Raw genomic sequence first — 19,608 nt, 5'->3', positions numbered from 1 at the left:
CCCAAAACTTTACCATATATTTGTACTGTATTGGCTTTATACCGGCTAGAAACTTTGTACAGTAGTACTACTTAATAAATGCTCCCTATATTTCTTTTTAAATGACTACAACAAAAAAACATAAGGACCCGGCGTACTTCATACAAAATCAAAGAACGAACGGGTGTGACTTAATTTCAAACAAGTCTGGACAAAACAAAGATGTTTTTGAGTTAGTTTTGGTGGTCCATGACAGCTCGCCAGCATGAACTTTCAGGAAAATGTCATACCCGCTTACTGCCATTGGTCCACGTCATGGGTAGGTGTGACCTGGAGCTCCACCTACTTTGTGGTGACAACTAATTCCATTTATGTGGTCAAGATTAGTCAAAATGAACACACTGACGTGCAGAGTTATTTGCTGGTGCAAACTTACCTATATATACTGTATGTATGATCATTCGTGTAGAGACATTTTCCAAGACCATGTCTTGCAATTTTTTTGTTTAATTAGTCTTCAAAATGAATCAAGTCTACTCAAATACTCTAAATGCCAATTCACACTGTTGTTTGATAGGTTGCTTCAATCATATGTGGTCTGAAGCTGAAAGCCATTCACACATCTGCAAGTAAGATATGCCTATCATCATTCTTTTGTCTGTATTCTGCCTATTAACACTCTTTTTTACATCCCTCTTTGCAGTAGTTCCAGTGTCATCACAACTTACAATAACAGAGTGTAACCAGTGTATATTATGGCCGCGTTTAGCATGTTGGCGCATTAGCGCCATGAATGCAGAATGTAAACATGACAAATTACACATTATCCACTGAATATACATTACTTTAAATCATCACTGAGTGGTTAAAACAGCTTCTTTTATTAATATTGTGTGAATTCTACTCATAGAATGAGGCCTGAATTCATTGATAACACATTTTTAATGTCACATTAGTTAAGGTTTTACTGTACATGTAGTCTTGTGCTTTCTCATATTTAAATGCTCCTCTATACGCCTCCCCCAGCAGCATGGCCGGTGTATAAATGTTTTCAAACACTATGCTGTTGCTCAGCTGTTTCAAACTTCTGTTTGCCAATGAGTGAAGAATGAAGAAGCACTTTGCCGGGAGTATGCCGGGCCTTTAGTCACCATTTACTTTTATTGCATTTTTGTTCTGTAATATAAAAGTGAATGGTGACTGAGGTCAACATTCTGCCTAAAACCTTTTGTGTTCCATGCAAGAAAGAAAATCATATGGGTCTGGAATAACGTGGAGGTTAAATAAATGACTTTTGAGTACATTAATTTACATTTCTGGGTGAACTATCCCTTTAAGGATGACAGATCCTAAACTTAATGTTTAGTGAAATAACACCAAGTTGATATAATCTAAAACTAATGTTTGTGTTTTATACAGCATGATCTTTCCTGGGCTATAGTGTTTACATCTACATTTATTGCAAAAGAAGAGATGATAGCTCTGATTAGAAACATCCCTCACATTATATAAGGGAAGACATTATCACCACAAGTGCATTCTGCGCTTGACAGCTTGTGTGGAACCGTGAGAGGAAAACAAATATGCTCTCAGTAACTAAGACCAGAGAAAGCTCACAGCTTCTCTCTCTCTCTCTTCTCTCTTGTTAAAATTAGATGCAGCAATTTCCTTGCAGTAAACACTGTGTATACCGCCCACATGCACCAAGAGTTAACAAGGAAAAAGACTGCAATTAGAAACTCTTTGCCATTGATCATTATTGCAATAGAACACAGAGACAATGCACATTTAACGGATTATGCTATTATTAGTAAACCTATTAATGGGCAGGTTGATTCTATTGTTAAAAACCACAATCTATTGGTATAAACAGAACTAAAGTTTCTTCTTTCTTGAGTCGTTTGGTAAAATGTAGGCCCTCTTTAACTGGGTTCCCCTTTTTGATATTGTTGTCAAGACTAATGTATAAGAAAACATGCATCATGAGAGACTTCTACCTGAGTCTTCTGTATCCTGGTCTTCAATAATGCCAACAGCAACTCCCATCTCCATACACTTCTTGCTATGGGCTTTGGACTTCATGTGCTTGGTAAGGTTCCCTGTGTGGATGAGGGAGAACAAAGAGGTCACCCAGGTGGGAGGTGGATGCAGGGCATGGGAGTGGTTTACATAAGCCTGACATGTTCCCAGGCACTATGTAACAGGTGAGTAACTGATAGAGAAGTTCTAAAAGGAATGTAGGCTGGTCTGACACTGTGTGCTGTTCTGCAGTGTAGCGTGGGAAGTTCAACTATGATGAATCATACTGGCTTTTTTCAAGCGAACATGTACAGTCTTAAAAAAAAAAAAAAAGCAGGTAAGAAAAACCATTTTTTACAGAAATAATCCTCATGGATGGTTGGAAATTATCTAAATTACATAACTGTTCTAAAATCCTGACACATTTCATTAAGAAAATTAAACTTTTGTACATTTTAATTTTGTAGCCTTACCTATGTGATTGTATGAGTATATGATGGTAAATATGAACTAAATACTATAGTTATGTTTCTTTCAGTCTCCATTCACTTTTATTGTATCTTTTTTTCCATACAATGAAAGTGAATGGTGACTGAAGCTAACATTCTGCCTAATCCTCCTGTATTGCACTGAGGAAAGAAAATCATTCAAGTTTGGAACATGAGGGTGAGTACATGATAACAAGTCTTTCATTTTGTGAGTGAATTATCACACAATGTTGAACATCAAGAGTGAACAAAGTTGGTATTTATGGATTAAGAAAAAGTTTGTCATTTAGTATCTTTTTAACCCCATTACTCAGTTCCTCATTTGTACATAGAATAGAAATGTAATAACTAAAGACCTACCAAGTGAGGAAGAAACAAATAACAATCACAGCTACTGGCTTTCAAATCAGTGTTCTGGGGACTGAACCCACCTTTAGTCTTGAAGGAAAAGTTGCAGTGCATGCAATGAAATGGGCGGATGTCAGAGTGGGTACGAATGTGTTTACGCAGCATGCTAGGTTTCTTGCAGCGGATTCCACACTCCTCACAGATGTATTTTCCTCTTCCACGCCCCCTAACGTACACATACTCCTCATTTGATTTATAACTGAAAATATACCACAAACAGCACATTAAAACACAATGTTCTGTTAAATATTTGGGAACTGGGGGTTAGAAAAAATTTGTGTTAAGAATTACAAACCCTCCATCAAAAATCTTCACTCGTTGAGGTTCCGATTTCGATTCTCTGTCTGGCTCATTAATTGTTTGAGTCTCTGGTTTCATTTTGCCACTATTCTCAGTTGGCATAGCTCTTTGCTCTATCAAAACCTGAAACAATTCCAAATACAAAAATACTTCCTTAAAAACAAATGCATTTAAAAAAGTTAGGTGGCAAACAATCTGGCTAACTATTAAAGAGGCATCAGTCAAGTAGAAAAGCTCTTACTTTTGGCAAGATGTCCTTCAACTTTCCAGAGTAGGTCAAGATGTCAGATTTCAAAGTTGTTGTTTTAGCTTGGGTGTAGTGTATTTTCTTGGATGTCAGTTTTGAGTCAAACAAAGACATCACCACTTTGGTGGGGAGGCCCAGTGGATTGGGATTGTTGGGGTTTACTACCCAAGCAGAGTAGGCAGAGATCCTCTGGTCTGTCTGCTGAATGTGGAGGGATTTCCTCTTCATGAGAAAACACCAGGTAAAGGAAGTAGCTGTTTTCAGACTGGGGAAAGACAGCCGATGACTGTATCTTGTGTTGACGACTGACACAGAGGAAGCTAACTTCACTTGTCCCTGAAATATTGTAGGCCTAAGAGGAGATTTTGATGGAGACCAACGACATTCCTCAAGTTTCTCTTGTGGCTTCAGTGATGTATTCTCTGGTATGGTGTGGCTTTGAAGTACAGGTGAAGAACGTGTGGCAGAACCTTGAACAGAATGTACTGTTGTAGAAGGTGTTATACTCTTCATCTCCTGTTTGTTGATCTCAGGTGTTGCTGTCTGAGGGACTGAGGGCGTTTGGGTGTTGTTTCCTGCTTGTGAAGTCTCCGGCAATTGTTCTGGGGCATCTGTCTCAATTGGGCTGTCTACCGGCTCTGTGGTACAGACCTGTCTGACCAGCATTAATTTCCTCTGCCTGGTAATTTCTGACATCTTTGAGTTTAAGTAGTTTAGAGATCTACCATCAGTGAGACATGCAACACCATGCTCATCTTTAGCCCGTTTCTGTGTCTTTTCCATAGCAATATCCAGGCTGTTGGCAGGGGAGAGCATCCGCTTACTTGAGGCAGTGGCCTCTTGTGGGCATAGATTTACAGAAGCCAGTTTTTGAGTGCAATGTAGTGAACCAAGGGATAGTATGCTCTGCTCAGCAGTTTGAATTTGGTCAGTGGTATTGTTCTTCATCTGCACAGCAAAAGACCCAGGTTGCCTGTGAGTTTGGATGTCTGGTCCAATCTTTGAATCACTATTCACAAAATGCACTTTGGGGAAACTGACCTTAGAAGCCACAGACACAGGTGCTAATGTGTGCTCATGGGTGATAAGGATCTGTGGGACAGGTGTAGAAACTGGTGTAATTTGAGAGGCTGTATCACCTTGTGAACCAACTTGCAGTACAGTTGGGGGCTTATTAATTACAGCGTGATAACCCGGTTGTGCTACATATACATTTTGCATGCAATCATTTGACTGTGAGACCTTAATTTCATTAGCAACTGGTATTGTAATCACAGGCAAAGTAATCTGTGTGCCTTGCACACCTGCTAAAGAATATGTTTGGCCTGTTTTCAGTACTGGGCAATGCAGCTGATATTTAGGTACAAAGCTTTTCTTACTATTCTCATCAGAGCTCTTTTGAATGTCTTTCTGATCAGCCACCATATGGACCAGAGGTTGCACCTGGCATGCCGCAACCCTTGAGGTCTGATGCCATGGATGCGGAAGGCCATATACTTGGGGTTGTTTGATCTGGCTTCCAAGGTTGATGCTTTGGACAATTTGCTCATTTTTCCGTACTGAGGCCTCTCCAGAATGCAGGACAAAAGACTGAACAAGTGTAGATGTATTCACATTTATTGTTTTAGGTTGGGAACCAGAAGATTCATTGATGAAGGGGCCTCTTTGACTTGAGACAGTCTGTTTTCCTGCTAGTTGAGGGTCTGGTGCAATTTTTAAGGACATCTGACGTACCAGAGGCCCTCTTCTTCTTTCAATGAGAGGCACCTGGGTAGTTGGAGGACATTGTGTAGTTTTTGGCATGGTCGTCTGCATTATTGGTGATAGAGGCCTGCTAGGTGACATGCTGCTGCAGTCAAAGGATTTGCTACGGTAATCACAAGAAATTTCCACTGATGGCTGAGTGCAGCTGATCTGTTCGGAGGTAGCTCGTCTCATCATGCCTGGCACTCCAAGAGTGTTGTTTGCTACAGGGAGCCCTTGAACCTCTGGTGGCTTCCCAATACTCTCTGACCTGGATGGACTATCAGATCTTGGTGGATCATCTCTGTCAAAAGAGGCTGAAATACTAGAGCACCTTGACAAGCTACTGTCTCTACTGAGGCTACGAGAGAGACTTGACTCAAAGCTAGATTCACCAGAGGAGTGTTCCATTTGAGCAAGTCTTATGCGCTTCTTTTTTGGGGGCAGTTTCTCTGTTGGTAGTTTCGACAAGCTCTCACTCCTCTGAGGCCAGTTGAAGTTTTCTACAGGTTTCTCTGATGATTCTACAACTTGACTTTCATGATCTCTGTCGGGCTCCTCTGTTACTAAGATTTCAGGGACTTGAATGTTGTTCTGGCGCACAAGTCGGGATTGCTGTGCAGGTGTGCAACCATGACTTGCAATGGCAAATGTTTGCTTACCATGATGCTCCATTCCTTGGCTGGCACATTTGGGTGTTGACATTCTCTCATGGTAACTTTGTGAAGATAAACTCCCTGCAGCCTCTGTGTGACCTTTCGTAGAGCTCTTTACTTCCTTTTCCCCATGATCTACTGGCGATGATCTGTCAATAGACTCCAATGTTTCAAAAGAATTTGGTTGGCTGAGGGAGTTGGTATGTCGAATGACTGAAGTTCCACTTCCTTGTCTCTGGAGGTCTCCTCGTTCTTTATTTGGTGTACTTATCTGAGCCTCTCGTATTGGAGATAGTCTTGACTCTTGTGGTTCAGCAACTTTTCCTATGATTTGTATTTGACCTATAATAGCAGAGTTACTTATAGACTGGGTTTGATGGGTATAAGGTCGCCCTAACGAACTTGTAGATATTTGGCAGGAGTCAAAACTTCTTGAACATGGAGGAGTGGTTTCAGTTGGAGATTGGTCATCATCGTCTCCAACACTTTTAATTTTTCTTCTTTTTCTTACCATTACTGGTTGCTCTACAATGCCTGTAATTACAGCATTTCTGTTCAACAGCGGCTGTTGAATGCCACGCCCAAACACTTCTGGTTCAATCTCCCTGGCATGCATAGGCTTGTTCTTTGGACCATGCAGTTCAGAACAATAAAACTTCTTGTGATTTTCAAAGTTTTCCAGTTTTCTGTAGCGGTTGCGGCAGGTCTCACATTCGTACATTGTCCCTTTGCTCTGTTGGGGTTTTCGGCTTCTTTCAGTTGCATGCTCAAAGGACTTACTTCGCAGCTCATGTGTAATACTTGGTCCATGATGACTCTCGTCCATGGAATGAACAGAAATGAGAATGTGACCATCATTTGTGGACAAATCCTCAACTGCAATCTGCCTGACTAATGTACGAGGATTAGGAGTTGAAGGAGCTGAGGAGAACACGTCATCATTTAGTGAGCTAATCTTGTCATCAAATGAATGACAAATTCTTAATGGGTGGGGCTGAGGTGTTACATTTGGGAAAAGTGCTGATTGACCAGGTGTTGTAGGCATTGAATTACTTCTTGTAATGGGTAAACAGTCCATAGCTGGATACTGAGGCGGTACAGAAAGGAGAAAAACTGGCTTGGATTTGTCTGTAGGTGTGAAAGGAGATTTTGGTATGTCTGAGTTGGAACTTGATCTTCTTACTGGTGGTTTTAGATCAAACTGAAAAGAGTCTTTGAATATGTAAGATTTAGGGGAATCAATGCTACCCCTCCGGGATAGGGAAGTCCGTCTGGGTTTGACACTGTCGAGTTGCTTGTCATCTACAACAGCCTCATTGTCTGAGATCAGCTTTGAGATACGCTCCTCAAGAGACAAAGCTTTGGCTTCCAATGGAGGACGCATTTGTCCTGGGGAAACTTGAGACTTCTCAACAGGAGCTACATGCATGACAGTAGCCATGATTGGGGAAGGAGGAACTTGTGGAGTTTTTGTAATGTCAGTTTCTGCTGGTGGGGTTATTTTAACAAAAGGACTTGGGGGACTCATAGCTTGATCTGCACTCTCAGACCGTGAAAAGTAGCCAGAGTCAGTGCTTCCGAGACTCCGAGGACTAAGCAGACACTTGCCTTGTGGCTGTTGAGAGTAATCAGTTGCTTGTTGCCTCTGTAGCTGGGCATGGCTGCCTCCGAGAGGTGATTTACAATGCTGATCTTCATCCTCACTAACTGAGTCTTGTAGGGGACTTGTGCAATCTACTTCTTTCAGTGAGGATAGAACCATTACACTAGACCTTATGTTTGCTGGCAGGAAATCCCTTTGCCTCTGGGCTGTGGCATGTTCAGGTGCAGAATCTATCACTCTCGGGCTGTCTGCCCGCAAAGGAGAAACATTAACTGGGTGGACAACCACTTTAGGGAGAGCAGCAGTGACCTTAGGCTCACATCCCCTCTGAGTGGCAAATGGTTTCAGAGTTTCAAACACCACCAAATGCTCAGACTCTCCTTGGCTACCTGGTACTATGCCTGCACTCTGCAAACTGCTCTCAGATAAAGCTGTTAGGCTGCTCTGTGAAGATTCTGGGTCTAAGTCAGCTGTGCTTCCCTCCTCATCACTGTCCCCGCTGTCCTCTGCGTCAGAATGTGTGGTGAGGCCTTTGTCAGACTCTTGAGAGAGGGATCCACTTCCAGAATCTTTCACAAGACCTAATTTGATGGCATGTGCATGAGACTTCTTATGTTTGTATAAGTTGCTTTTTGTCTTAAACGAAAAGCCACATGTAACACATGGGTACGGTCTTTCTCCTGTGTGGGACCGTATGTGTTTTAGAAGCACACTTGGCTTGGCACAAGCTCTTTTGCAGTATTCACAGACATACTTGCCTTGCTTTTTCGGTTTTTGCTCTTTAGTTGAGATATCAGGAACCTGACTCGTGCCGAAGTTTACAACAGTTGTCATCTGAACAGGGCTGAAACCTGGTGTGACAGGGACTTGAATTGAATTAGGAACTGTGGCTGACAGAGACTGGCATGTTTGTACAACTGGGGGCTGGCTTTGAGGTAAACCAGTAGAACCAGAAGGAACAGGTCCATGGCTCAAAGTAAATGAAGGGCCCACACTGTAGCTTTTCTGGAATCCTGGTTTGTCCTGCTGATGATGTCCTGACATGTTAATATACTGCTGCATTGTGTGTTGCCCTGTTGATGCAACACTGCTGTAGAACTGTTGTTTGGCTGTGCTGAATGGTGGCACAAATGCAGATTTTGACTGGACATTATAATTTACAGCAGGCATAGCCACAGCATAGTCGGAATAAGTGACAGGAATGGAAACTGATTTTCCAAGATATCCTATTGGACTACTGTTCTTCCTTTCCGCCAGTGTGTTGAAATCTGGTTCCATAGCCTTGAGCAGTACCTCAAGAGGAGCACTTGTGTGAGAGGGAGATGAGTTGTTGCTGCCTTTGGCACACCAGCTTTCTGTCAGAGCAAGTCCTTCAACACAAGGTTGCTCTGCAGCAGTTTTGTGGCTGAGAGCCTGCGGCTCTGAGATGGGCAACTCCTTGTACTCCACTTTTACTTCTCCAGATCCTGATGCCTCCTGTGGTACATCACCAGCATCTTGAGGTTCAGGCAAACCATGTGATGGACTGCTGGAGAAAGAAGAAGAGGGTGTGGCTTTCTTGGATGTAGTGGAGATGTTTGTAGAAGTGGGTTTCTGGGTCTGTGATTGTTTCTTGATGGGAGATTTTGGTATTTTCTTTAGCTGGTTTTGCACCACAACTTTTTTCCTCTTCAGTCCTTTGATCCCTGTGGAATTTCTGCCCGTACTTTCATTGAGATCTGTAGGAAAAAAGTAACAACTTGTTATTAATAATCCAAACTACATTGAAGCTTAGTATTTCCAGAACATCTTGTTCCTTTTGATATACTGGTAACACTTAACAATAAGGTTCCATTTGTTAACAATAGTTCACAACATTAGTTAACATGAACTAACAATGACCAAAACTTTTATTGCATTTAATAATCTTAGTTAATGTTAGTTTCAACATATAGTTATACATTTTTAAAATCAAAAGATGTATTAGTTAACTAGTTAATGCACTATGAACTAACAATGAACAATTGTATTTTTATCAACTAAAATTAACAAGCTTGTTAAAAATTAATAAATGCTGTAAAAAAAAAAATTTCTTGTTCATTGTTAGTTCATGATACCTAATGCATTAACTACTGTTAATGAATGGAACCTTATTGTAAAGTGTTACCGATATATTTATATTCTGATAAGATAATTAATTATCTTTTGCTTTTATATAGAGACTATCTATATAAATGTAAACTATATTAATTATAAAACTATAGAAATAAGACATTTCATGACGTACCACAAGGTTACTGGCATACAATCCATCAAAAATATTTATAAAGAAACAAACAATCATTCAAGCTTAAATAATACAAAGTTTCAAATTAAATGTTCCAACGATGAAAATAAACCCTGTCCTAAATTAAAATTTTTCCTTGCATACATTTCCAACAAACAACAGTATGCATTTTTCTGCCAACATTTTCCTCTCCTTTTAAGCAGAATACTGTTCATCATGCAAAGTTTGAGCAAAACCAATCAAACCAGAATCAAACACCAAACCAGAATCAAACATAAATTACACCTTCCACAACAATCTTACCATCCTCATAAACAACTTTTAATGCAACAAACTACCAAAATTCTGAGAAAAATACACTGACACATCAACAGCAGAAAAAAACTTGCTAATATCAGACCAACTGGAACTTACCTAGACATCAGGGTTTGATGCATTTTAGCATGGACAAAATGCTTCATATTAGAATGAAATTATCCTCGTCTTAGCAAAACCTTTAAGCTGTACCAATGCCTCTGACAGCCAGCACATAGACGAGACTGTTTTGGAATCTAGAAGATCTCCCGAGCTGCTACTGAGGCCCACGCATTATTATGTACAAAATTCGCTCTCTGTTTCTCAACCTTCTGTCACCATCTCTCCCTCTCTTTCTCCAAACCCTCCCTTTCTTATTCTTCCTACATCTAATTCACCACTGCAACTGTTCATTAGGATGAGCCTTACCTTGTTCTATTCAGCTACAATCTTACAATCCATTGGAAGAAAAATGGTAAAAAAAATAATTAAAAAAAAAGTTATGTGTTGTGTTTACATGGATGAATGAGCTTGTGGAAATTAATTCAAGAACAGTTTGCGGCTCTTTCAGTACAACGACAGTTCATATTGACTATGTCTGTCAAGCTCTAAAAAGCACAAAAAGCACCAAAAATGTAGTCCAAATGAATAATGCACTATTTCCCAAGACTTTTAAAGCCATGCAAAAGCTATTTGTGAGGAACAAACCACAATTTACGGTACGTATGGATGCAAGTCGTATGGACTACTTTTATTAAACTTTCATGGTGTTATTTGTCCTTTTTGGATCTTGACAGACATGGTCACCATGAATTGTTGTTGAATGAAAACATTTGACAAAAATCTCCACTCTAATTTTCCTCTGGAAAAATAAAAGCATACAGCTTTGGAGCAACATGTGAATGAGTAAATAACATCATTTTTATTTTGACTGTAACTTTAAATCTGTGCCTTATTAAAAGTGGTCCACGTGCTCAGTATATGAGGGAAATAATACCTGAGCACCCAAGTCAACATCTGGCAGAAATAAACTCACTCAATATTGTGGAGGAAACCTGCCATGGAGCGGACACAACTGCAACTTGTTCACAATTACGCATAGATGGGCAAAGTTTTTGCTGTGTTTGGACTCCCTGTGGTCTTAAAGTTACACTGAAGGTTCTTTGTGTGTCTGACGCCAAATGGTTACAAAACATGTAACCAAGCCCGAACATCTGTGGCAACCCTGCACTTATTAGGGCTTCCCTTCCTTACTTTGCTTGGCACTGGTTGCTGGAGAGAAGTTGTTAGCAAAAGATCAACACAGTCATCATTTCCTTGATGCCAAAGGAATTTCCCAGAAATTAAAAAGGCCTGTTAGGATTTCACCAAGACTTCAATTTAACTTTATGTTTGAATTTTGTCACTGAAATACTGAGATTAACAGATAAACTTCCTTACAAGTTTCTAGAGAAATGAGCAAGAGGATATTAGGACATCCAAGCTCTGAGCTAATTAACTGCCTTTAACGGATTCAGGAATTAAGACGGACATGTCTGGTGACACTGCCTTTTGTATTTTGAGAAGGGGTTGATGTATTCTTGGTTGCATTCTGGTTTCCACATTAGCCTTTCCCAACATGAATGCAGTGAAAAATTGGGTCAAAACTGAACACAAGCAGACTTAATTATCTTTTGAAGGGTTGGTTTCAATGGATTATTAACATTTGGTGATAGTCAGGTGAAAATACCACAGTACTTTGGTACATGGTTGAACATCTTCCTGAACATGTGTTTTAATCAACATCAAGTTTTAAGGTATTGTTTTGTGTTTACTAGTTCATTTTAATGGTCCTGCTGTGTTTCAAATGGATTTCTAAAAGTACAAATATTCCATTTAGTCTCTCAGTTAATATGAGGTCATAAAAGCTGCATGCATTGCAAATATAAAAGAATTAGCAAAATGCTGTTAAAAATAGTTTTAGATGGAGTATATCATGTCACATAGCAGGACCCAAAAGTATTTCATGTCAACTACCCAAACACCATGGTGCTGAATATTATCTTATCCATGTACCATGGTATTTGCATTGTACTCCAAGGTACATCAAAGAATTCCATGGTATTATCATTGTATATAGTCCCAAAAATTATGGTATTACCATGTCACCTTGCACCCACCCCCCATATTTATATTATATATATATTTATATTATTTATAAATAAATAAAAAACTGTTTGGCACTCAAATAAACAAAGTCTGCAATAGCTAATTCACTTTTTTTCCTTTACATAATCTAACAGAATCTTTCATTTTTTCCAGCCTATTATGCAACATCTGTGCTATTTTTCCATGTATGCTGGTTAAATATGGAACATGGCTGTTAAATGAATGTGCCTGTGTTTTTGCGGATAAACTCAAGACTCGTTAACTGCTGTGGTATACAGTGTGGCAGGTTTAATTACATAGTGGAAGTTCAGCAGTACTGTCCTTGTGGCCACAGGTTAAAGGCGGCAGAGGTGCCAGAACCTCCGGGAGTCCTCAGGACACCCAACATACCCTCAGAAATGCCAAAAAATATGGGTTTGGATTAAGTACATGAAGAAATAATTCTTATATTTTGGCAAAATATTCCTTCAACAGGCAAGAAGTTCAGGTGAGTGACTCAAAACCAAGCCTTTTCATTCCAACTGTGCTGGATCCAAAACAGACAAAAAGCTTCTATCTTGAAAATGTGAGCATTCGTAATGAACAGATTCAACTGCCGCACAAAGACATCAATCAGTTGCTCGTTAAATCCACAGATGCGCTCATACCCCTTTAGATCGAGAGAGAGAAATAGTTCAGGTACAGAGATGGAGGACGAGGGATACACTTCCTGTGGACGCAGTATTTGAAAGGAACAGTGGTAAAAGCTTTATGTTTAAACGATTACCTTTATGTGCAGTTTTGGGGTCTTTAAGTTCCTTCTGTGCCTCCTCTATTTTGTCTGAAACAAAGAGAGAGAGAATTTTATTTTAGACACAATATCATTTAATATAAATAAGCAAAATAATGAAATAATTCAGTATTTTAAAATATAGCCTCAAAAAGTAAGTATTTACTAGAAGAAATAAGAAATAAGAGTAAAAATCAAACAAACTATATATTACAAATACTAGGGATGCATGACATCAGCAACCACATTTGTATCAATATATTATTATTATTATCGGCATTAGTCTGAATTGAATTGGTTGATATTGGTAGCAAATAATATCAGGTCTTATTTTTACAACAGGATTACAGGTTACAAAAATGTTATACACTTACCATAATTTCAAGTACATTTTGAATGTTTTACTTTAGTTTGAAAGTATCTGCATTTATTAAACACCAGACAAAACAGTATACATTTATATTATCAGCTAAGTATATTTCCATATATTCATTGTAATCTCAAAATGAATGTAAATAAATATATAATAAAGTAATAAAAAATAAAATAAACTTCAACAAGGTGATCAGGTCCTGTATCTAGTAAGACAAACTGTCTGTTAAGGGTCGTTCAGACCGAACACGTTCTTACACACACACAAAAAAAAAAGAAAAAAAAAAAGCAAAGAGCAACACAGAGAGCAGAATGCAGGTGTCTTGAGATATGTTTTTAAAAGTTATTTTCAACTTGACAATTTGTCTAAAAAACGCAGTGCTCCTGCGCAAGACACTGAAAAAAACAGCGAGACATGTCACAATGGTCAAATATGTCCGTCTAGAGCATGTTTACATAGAAAAACAATTGAGTATAGCGCATAAAGATGCAAAAACTTAATTTATTATTCAATAAATAAATAAATGTACATGAAATATAGATTTGAGTTTACATTAGTTTATTTGATGAGAATAAAGAAATCAAAGATTAGGAAATCATCAGTAAATTATAGTTATATTTTGTACTGCCATTGTACAAAAATATTTTACCACAAAATGCAAAAACTGACCAATCAGAATCAAGGATTTGAGAGAGCCATGTAATAATATAATATAATTAAAAATGTATAATCTGAGTTTTCTTGGGCCAGCACACACACACACACACACACACACACACACACCTGTGGGAGGCCATGAATGCCCACAGAACACACTGGCATGGTGAGTTTCGACCACAAAATCCCACAAAGTATGAGTACACACTGGTTTGCTTTGAAAACAAAAGCCTCACTGTGTGGCGAAAACCATAACAAACGTCGGAAAGAATCCTCACTCGCTGCAGACCAGTGAAACTCACGGCAACTGTTTGTCACAGACTGGATCAGCGTAACGGAAATTAATAGCCAGTCTTTTACTGGGTGGAGTTGTGAAAGAGAGGGGGGCGCCCAGTGACCCAGGTCATTTCGTGTTATGTCATTATGAGCGGGATGAAGGCACACCCTTGATTAACCCATCCAATCGCACCCACCCCTGCCTCTCTTTCTCTCTCTGCAAAGTCAATCTGTTATATAACCCACTCTTACCAAGTTCTCTTCAACCCACATCCAGCATCACTCACCAATCAAGGCCTATTGGAAACACAGTAACTGGGACAAACAGACATGTGTAATACACTACAATAAACTGTTTATTGAACGTGCAAGATAAACTGATATATAGAGCTCAACAGTGCCCGCACACTTTTTCAGCCATCTTGGTTTCAAAAGTATTTTTCCCATACATTTTTTTTCCATAGGGATTTCATAAAATACTTAATAAAAAGCTTTCTAAGCCATGAACCAAACTAACCAGCTCCGACAAACTTGATTTGAAGCAAAAGAATTTGAAAATCAGACAAAATAAACAAAGGCTGTGTACACTTAACGTCTTTAAAGAGGGAATGAACTACAATCCCAAAAAGCATTGCGAATGACGTAATCGAATGAAAAACGATGGAGAAATATAAAACTATTGATTTCAAGTTGTTGATTATAGTATATAAACAATACATTTTAATTTTATGGCAAAAATATTCAGATGTCTGCAAATACACAAGTAGTTTGAGAATTTAGAGGGACCGATTCACAGTGCATCATGGATGTGGGCGGTCGCTGCAGAGCACATTTGGCTCATTTAGTTCTTCACCATAAATTCCACGGACTGATAGCTTCAACAGAAGCATAAACCACTGATTCACAGTCTTGGTAGGTTTGTCTTTAAAATATATTGGTTATTGTTAATAATCTATTCAATTATGTAAAAAAAAATGAATGGGAATTTGAATTCCAAAACCAGACTTTTGTGTTCTATTAATCACAGACATGTTGCTGCTGAATGCCTAACTCAAAACTCCTTTCAAAATAACAAATATCTTTCAAAGATTTGAGGCCACAAACCTGGCAAACTTTGGCAATTACCTTCCTCTCAACCACCCAAAATATATACCTGGTAGCTTTTAAATATTATTTTGTTTCTGCACGGACTGATATAAAGCTGTGCACCCAGACCCCTGGAAGTTGCGATTGAGTCGGGCAAACTGATTGGAGCTTGCGATTTTGTATGCAATATATATCAGACGGTCAGTGAATGGACGGCGGGCGTGGGTCCATGGGTGTGTCGTCTGGGGCTGAAACTAGTGGCCAATAAACAGTACAAAATTCCCTATTGGAGGTTTCCTTACCATTTTGTCAAGACCCTTTATATAAAGCATCAAAGAAGGGGATAGGTCATCTGAAACTGGTTAGGTAGAGAGGGAGAGAGAGAAGGGCATTGGCCAAGGTCTTGCACTTGTTCCACACCTCCAGGGAGCTAATCTAAACCCTAAGAATGGAAACTTTTCTCATTCCCGCTCTAGCCTCTTCCATTGCATCTCATCACTCTTCACTTGTTCTGCTGCCTCTAAACCACCTCAAGCTGCACTGCATCACACTCATCACCAATTATAACACCATCACATTCTGCATCATCATCTGAGGATTTCTGTACACTGAGTCACTATGGCTGTTTATAGGCTTGAACCAATTGGGCACCGGTCTAACCACACGTCAAGAATTAGTCTTCCTACTCTCACCGTTCTGAGTAATCAATGGGGCATATTGATGCTAGGGATCAGATGAAAACCATTACTTAATGAACTGCAAATAGAACACCCCTACACCAACCCTGTATCTGGGACTGTCCTAGAATTGCTCGGATGAGATAGTGTTGGAATTCTTTAAATAAAAACTCAATATTTCTGGGTGAACTAAAGCTTGGTTGAGTGCAGTAGGGTTTGGTTTTAGGACAAAAAAACTTCAAAATGGCCTCAAAAAAGGCAAGCCTGTTGTAGAGTGGCCTCTTGCATAGGAAAATCATTTCCAAATTTAATAATGCTGGGTTTCTGTCCTACCAATGAGAATAACCAACATGATCAATTGAGAAATTTACATGCTAAATGCATGCAAGGGCATAGCAGCCATGGGGGACACGTCCCCCGCATTCTTTAAAAAAGGTGATTCTGTCCCCCACACTTTTCCAAGCTAAATCCATACCGAGTCCAAATGGTAGATTTGGATTAGGGCTGGGCAATATGGCAAAACAAATTAAATCTCGATTTTTATCAAATTAATGGACTATTCACGATTTGATTTTTTCAACTTTTAAATGTACTCCAACATGATTCAAATTGTATGTTCTTCATTAGAATGCAAGGCAACCTGGTTAGAGAAATCCAAGTTCTTTTCATTATAGGAAACAAAGGGAGCAAGAAAAATTTACAAACGCACCAAATGCACCACAGGGGTAAGTTGTCAACAGAGTGTAAATGTAAAATAAATTAAAATCTAATAAACCCAGATGTTCAGAAATAATAGAATAAGAAAACTGCTAAATAATTCTTAGCCAGTGTAGGTATTCATTTGATCTAAACCAAGCCTATCTAGAAAGTTATCTATAAATAAATATCTATAAATTATAAAGTTTATCTAGAAAGTACTCATTGCATATCAAACAATTTGTGTGTATATTCATAAACCCCTGCAGATAGAGATGTGCCCTCTAGCGGTCATTACAATCCGCTAGATTACAATTCAACTCGCAAAGTTTGTCAAAAATGATCGCTTGCCAAACATTGGCTATAGATGCTGTACACTTGAAAAGCATAACAGAACAAAGCAATAATTAGTGATCTATCTGAATCATCATGGTAAAAGTAGCGGTGGATATTTGATTCTCCCTTATATAGCCTCTCCATGATTTGAAATGAAGCGCCCGTAACTGTCACGTAACTAACGCTTTTTATAGGTAAAAAGAAAAGAAAGGAGACCGTTCATCAAACAAGCGCACGCCGAGGCCAGTTATGGTCATAAGCTGGTGTATACCTGCATGATGGATGAAGCTGAGCTACAATCACACTGTGTACAATCGTACTGGGAATATCACTGCTGTCTTTTATATCTGTCTCCATGTTGTTAACCTGTCACGTTCATTTGGAGCGCGCCACACACGTGCAGCTGATCAGATCGGGAGCGGCATTAAGATGAGCACTATGAATTCTTTTTCAATTCCTTATTCAGCCTTTGGTGGATTTATAACGTATCTAACTATAGCGTTTGCAATGTTTTTATACAAAATCTCGATTTCTTGATTTAAATGTTTTTTTAAACTGTGTCAACGCAAATTCAAATTAATCTGAAAAACCGCCAAGCCCTAATTTGTATACAGCATTCTTTGTGTTTTTTTTGTTTTGTTTGTTTTGTTTTTTACTTTGGGCTGATTGAGCAACCATACAGCCAATCACAGGTGAGTTTCATGAGCCGAAACAACCCTTACGTAATAGGCCGTCAGTCAGACAGTCTAATCAACGAGGCTTCGTCCATTTCTACAAAGTTGCTTTAAACAATGCTCATTTATCCATGTTTTTTATCGGCATTGACGTTGATCTAAATTAATATTCTTGAGATGAGGAACACACAAGTGAGAGTTATTTATCAGCATATCATTCTTGATTGGCAGCATTACGTGAAATGCACTGCAGAATAAAAACAAAGGACAATCCATCTTTTAAGCACACATTGTAAGTGTGAGTTTATATCAGCGCACGAGTCTCCATTAAGTTATGCTTTTTACATTATGTTTGTGAGGTAATTGTTTTATCGGTTATTTTTGCCATTTTAAGCAGATTACTAGATCTGAGTTAAATATGTAAAGCTGTTTTTAATATCAGCTCCTGTTTTTACCTTAATGTTGGTGTGCAGTTGACAAACTGTAGGAAAAAAGATAGATCTGCTGTGTTCTTAGAACACTTAGGCATTTTACTGAAGTGAATAGATATTTAGACACGCTTTTTTGTACATGAATGCATGTAATATATAAATACTGCACTGTAAGTGTTGGGTCTGTGTGAGCCACCTACTGACAGCTGTGCTGTGTTTACTCCATTGTCGGTTAGGTTTAGGATTGGGGTTTGGGTTTGGGTTAGGGAGTAGGGTTAATAAAATATGCATTCTTGTTGCCTGTATAACATCATCCACAACTAAAACTACAACTCGCTTGTGGTGCCAACAGCACTTTCAGCTTCAGCCACTGGGAACAGTGGTTTGAATTTCGGTAAGTACAGAACGATTTCAGCAGTGGAACTTTCGACCTCCTTTTGACGAATTCACAGTGTGATCAGTGTGGATTAACACCTAAGCAGGTGCAACGAGACAAAGTTCCAGCGACAAGCAATTTGTCTGTCTACACTATAATTGCAAATGCTGCGTGACAGAATCACACAATCACAGCCAATCAAAACATATTTCATGTCTAACATAGTCACGTTTTGGACCAGTGAGATTTCACTGCAGGCAGGTCTACCCTGGAAATGTAAATACAAATTAAGTGACCAAAAACGTCTAGTTAGGACACAAGCTCAGATTTTCATGGAAGACACTGTTTAAAAAAAAGCTGGTTTTGCTGGTCTTAGTTGGTCTCTCAGGCTGCTCTGCTTGCTTGTTTTAGAGAGATTTTGGGCACTTGGGGGACCAGCTAGAGTTATGACCTGGCTGCTAGACCATCTTAAACCAGCCCCTGTAAGACCAGAGACTGGCTTACACCAGTTTAAGATGATTTTCCAGTATGCAAGAGCCTTTATCACTTTATTACCAGGTTCAGACACAGAGTAAGAATGTAATACAGATGTTTCTTGCGTAAGTCTCTAGAGACATGACCCTGGTTTCAAAAGACACGCTTTCTCCTGAACCTCAAAAACATTACAGTCTAATGCTCTGACAGGAAATGCACCTCATGACAAATTAAGAATGAAAGAAGAATTGAAACATTTCAGAAAGCTGCAAGTCATGAAGCCAATGCAAAGTGTCTCCTCCAGAGAACCCCACTTCCTCTTGTCCTCTCTGGAGACATTCTTTATTTGCAATGGATTCCTAAAACCACTTCTGTTTTTTGTGAGTTACTCCCTGGAGAGCTGACCAAATGCTATTGAATGGTGTGAAGTTCGTAAAGAAATTGTGTGTGATGGATAATGGCTAAATGAATCCGCTAACCAATCTAACCAGTCGATATTTCAAAGTATTGCAATATTTTACCGCACAAGACTGCATCGATATATCAATAAACAATTATCTCTATTTGACCAAAATGCAGTTCTTTATGCTACTTCTATAGCTCTATGATAAGTAAAGCAGAAAGTTCAGCAT

The 19,608-nt window shown here is 39.0% G+C and overlaps 1 protein-coding gene across 8 annotated transcripts in view; it reads right to left on the bottom strand.

The window, feature by feature from the left end:
* Positions 1-19,608, bottom strand: part of LOC127425537 (zinc finger protein 40-like) — a 94,047-nt gene that overhangs the window by 6,662 nt on the left and 67,777 nt on the right. For all 8 annotated transcript variants that reach the window (XR_007894630.1, XR_007894631.1, XM_051671638.1 and 5 more), the window contains 5 exons: positions 12,918-12,971; positions 3,436-9,161; positions 3,190-3,317; positions 2,918-3,093; positions 1,977-2,078 (listed from right to left, as the gene is read on the bottom strand). Coding sequence is in view for 6 of the 8 variants with exons in the window: in XM_051671638.1 (XP_051527598.1) it covers positions 1,977-2,078; positions 2,918-3,093; positions 3,190-3,317; positions 3,436-9,161; positions 12,918-12,971 (6,186 nt within the window). In the remaining 2 variants the exon portion in view is untranslated. The remainder of the gene's footprint in view (positions 1-1,976; positions 2,079-2,917; positions 3,094-3,189; positions 3,318-3,435; positions 9,162-12,917; positions 12,972-19,608) is intronic.

Source organism: Myxocyprinus asiaticus, chromosome 34, assembly GCF_019703515.2.
Source record: "Myxocyprinus asiaticus isolate MX2 ecotype Aquarium Trade chromosome 34, UBuf_Myxa_2, whole genome shotgun sequence".
NCBI lineage: Eukaryota > Metazoa > Chordata > Actinopteri > Cypriniformes > Catostomidae > Myxocyprinus > Myxocyprinus asiaticus.
This window is presented reverse-complemented; position numbering and strand designations above follow the sequence as displayed.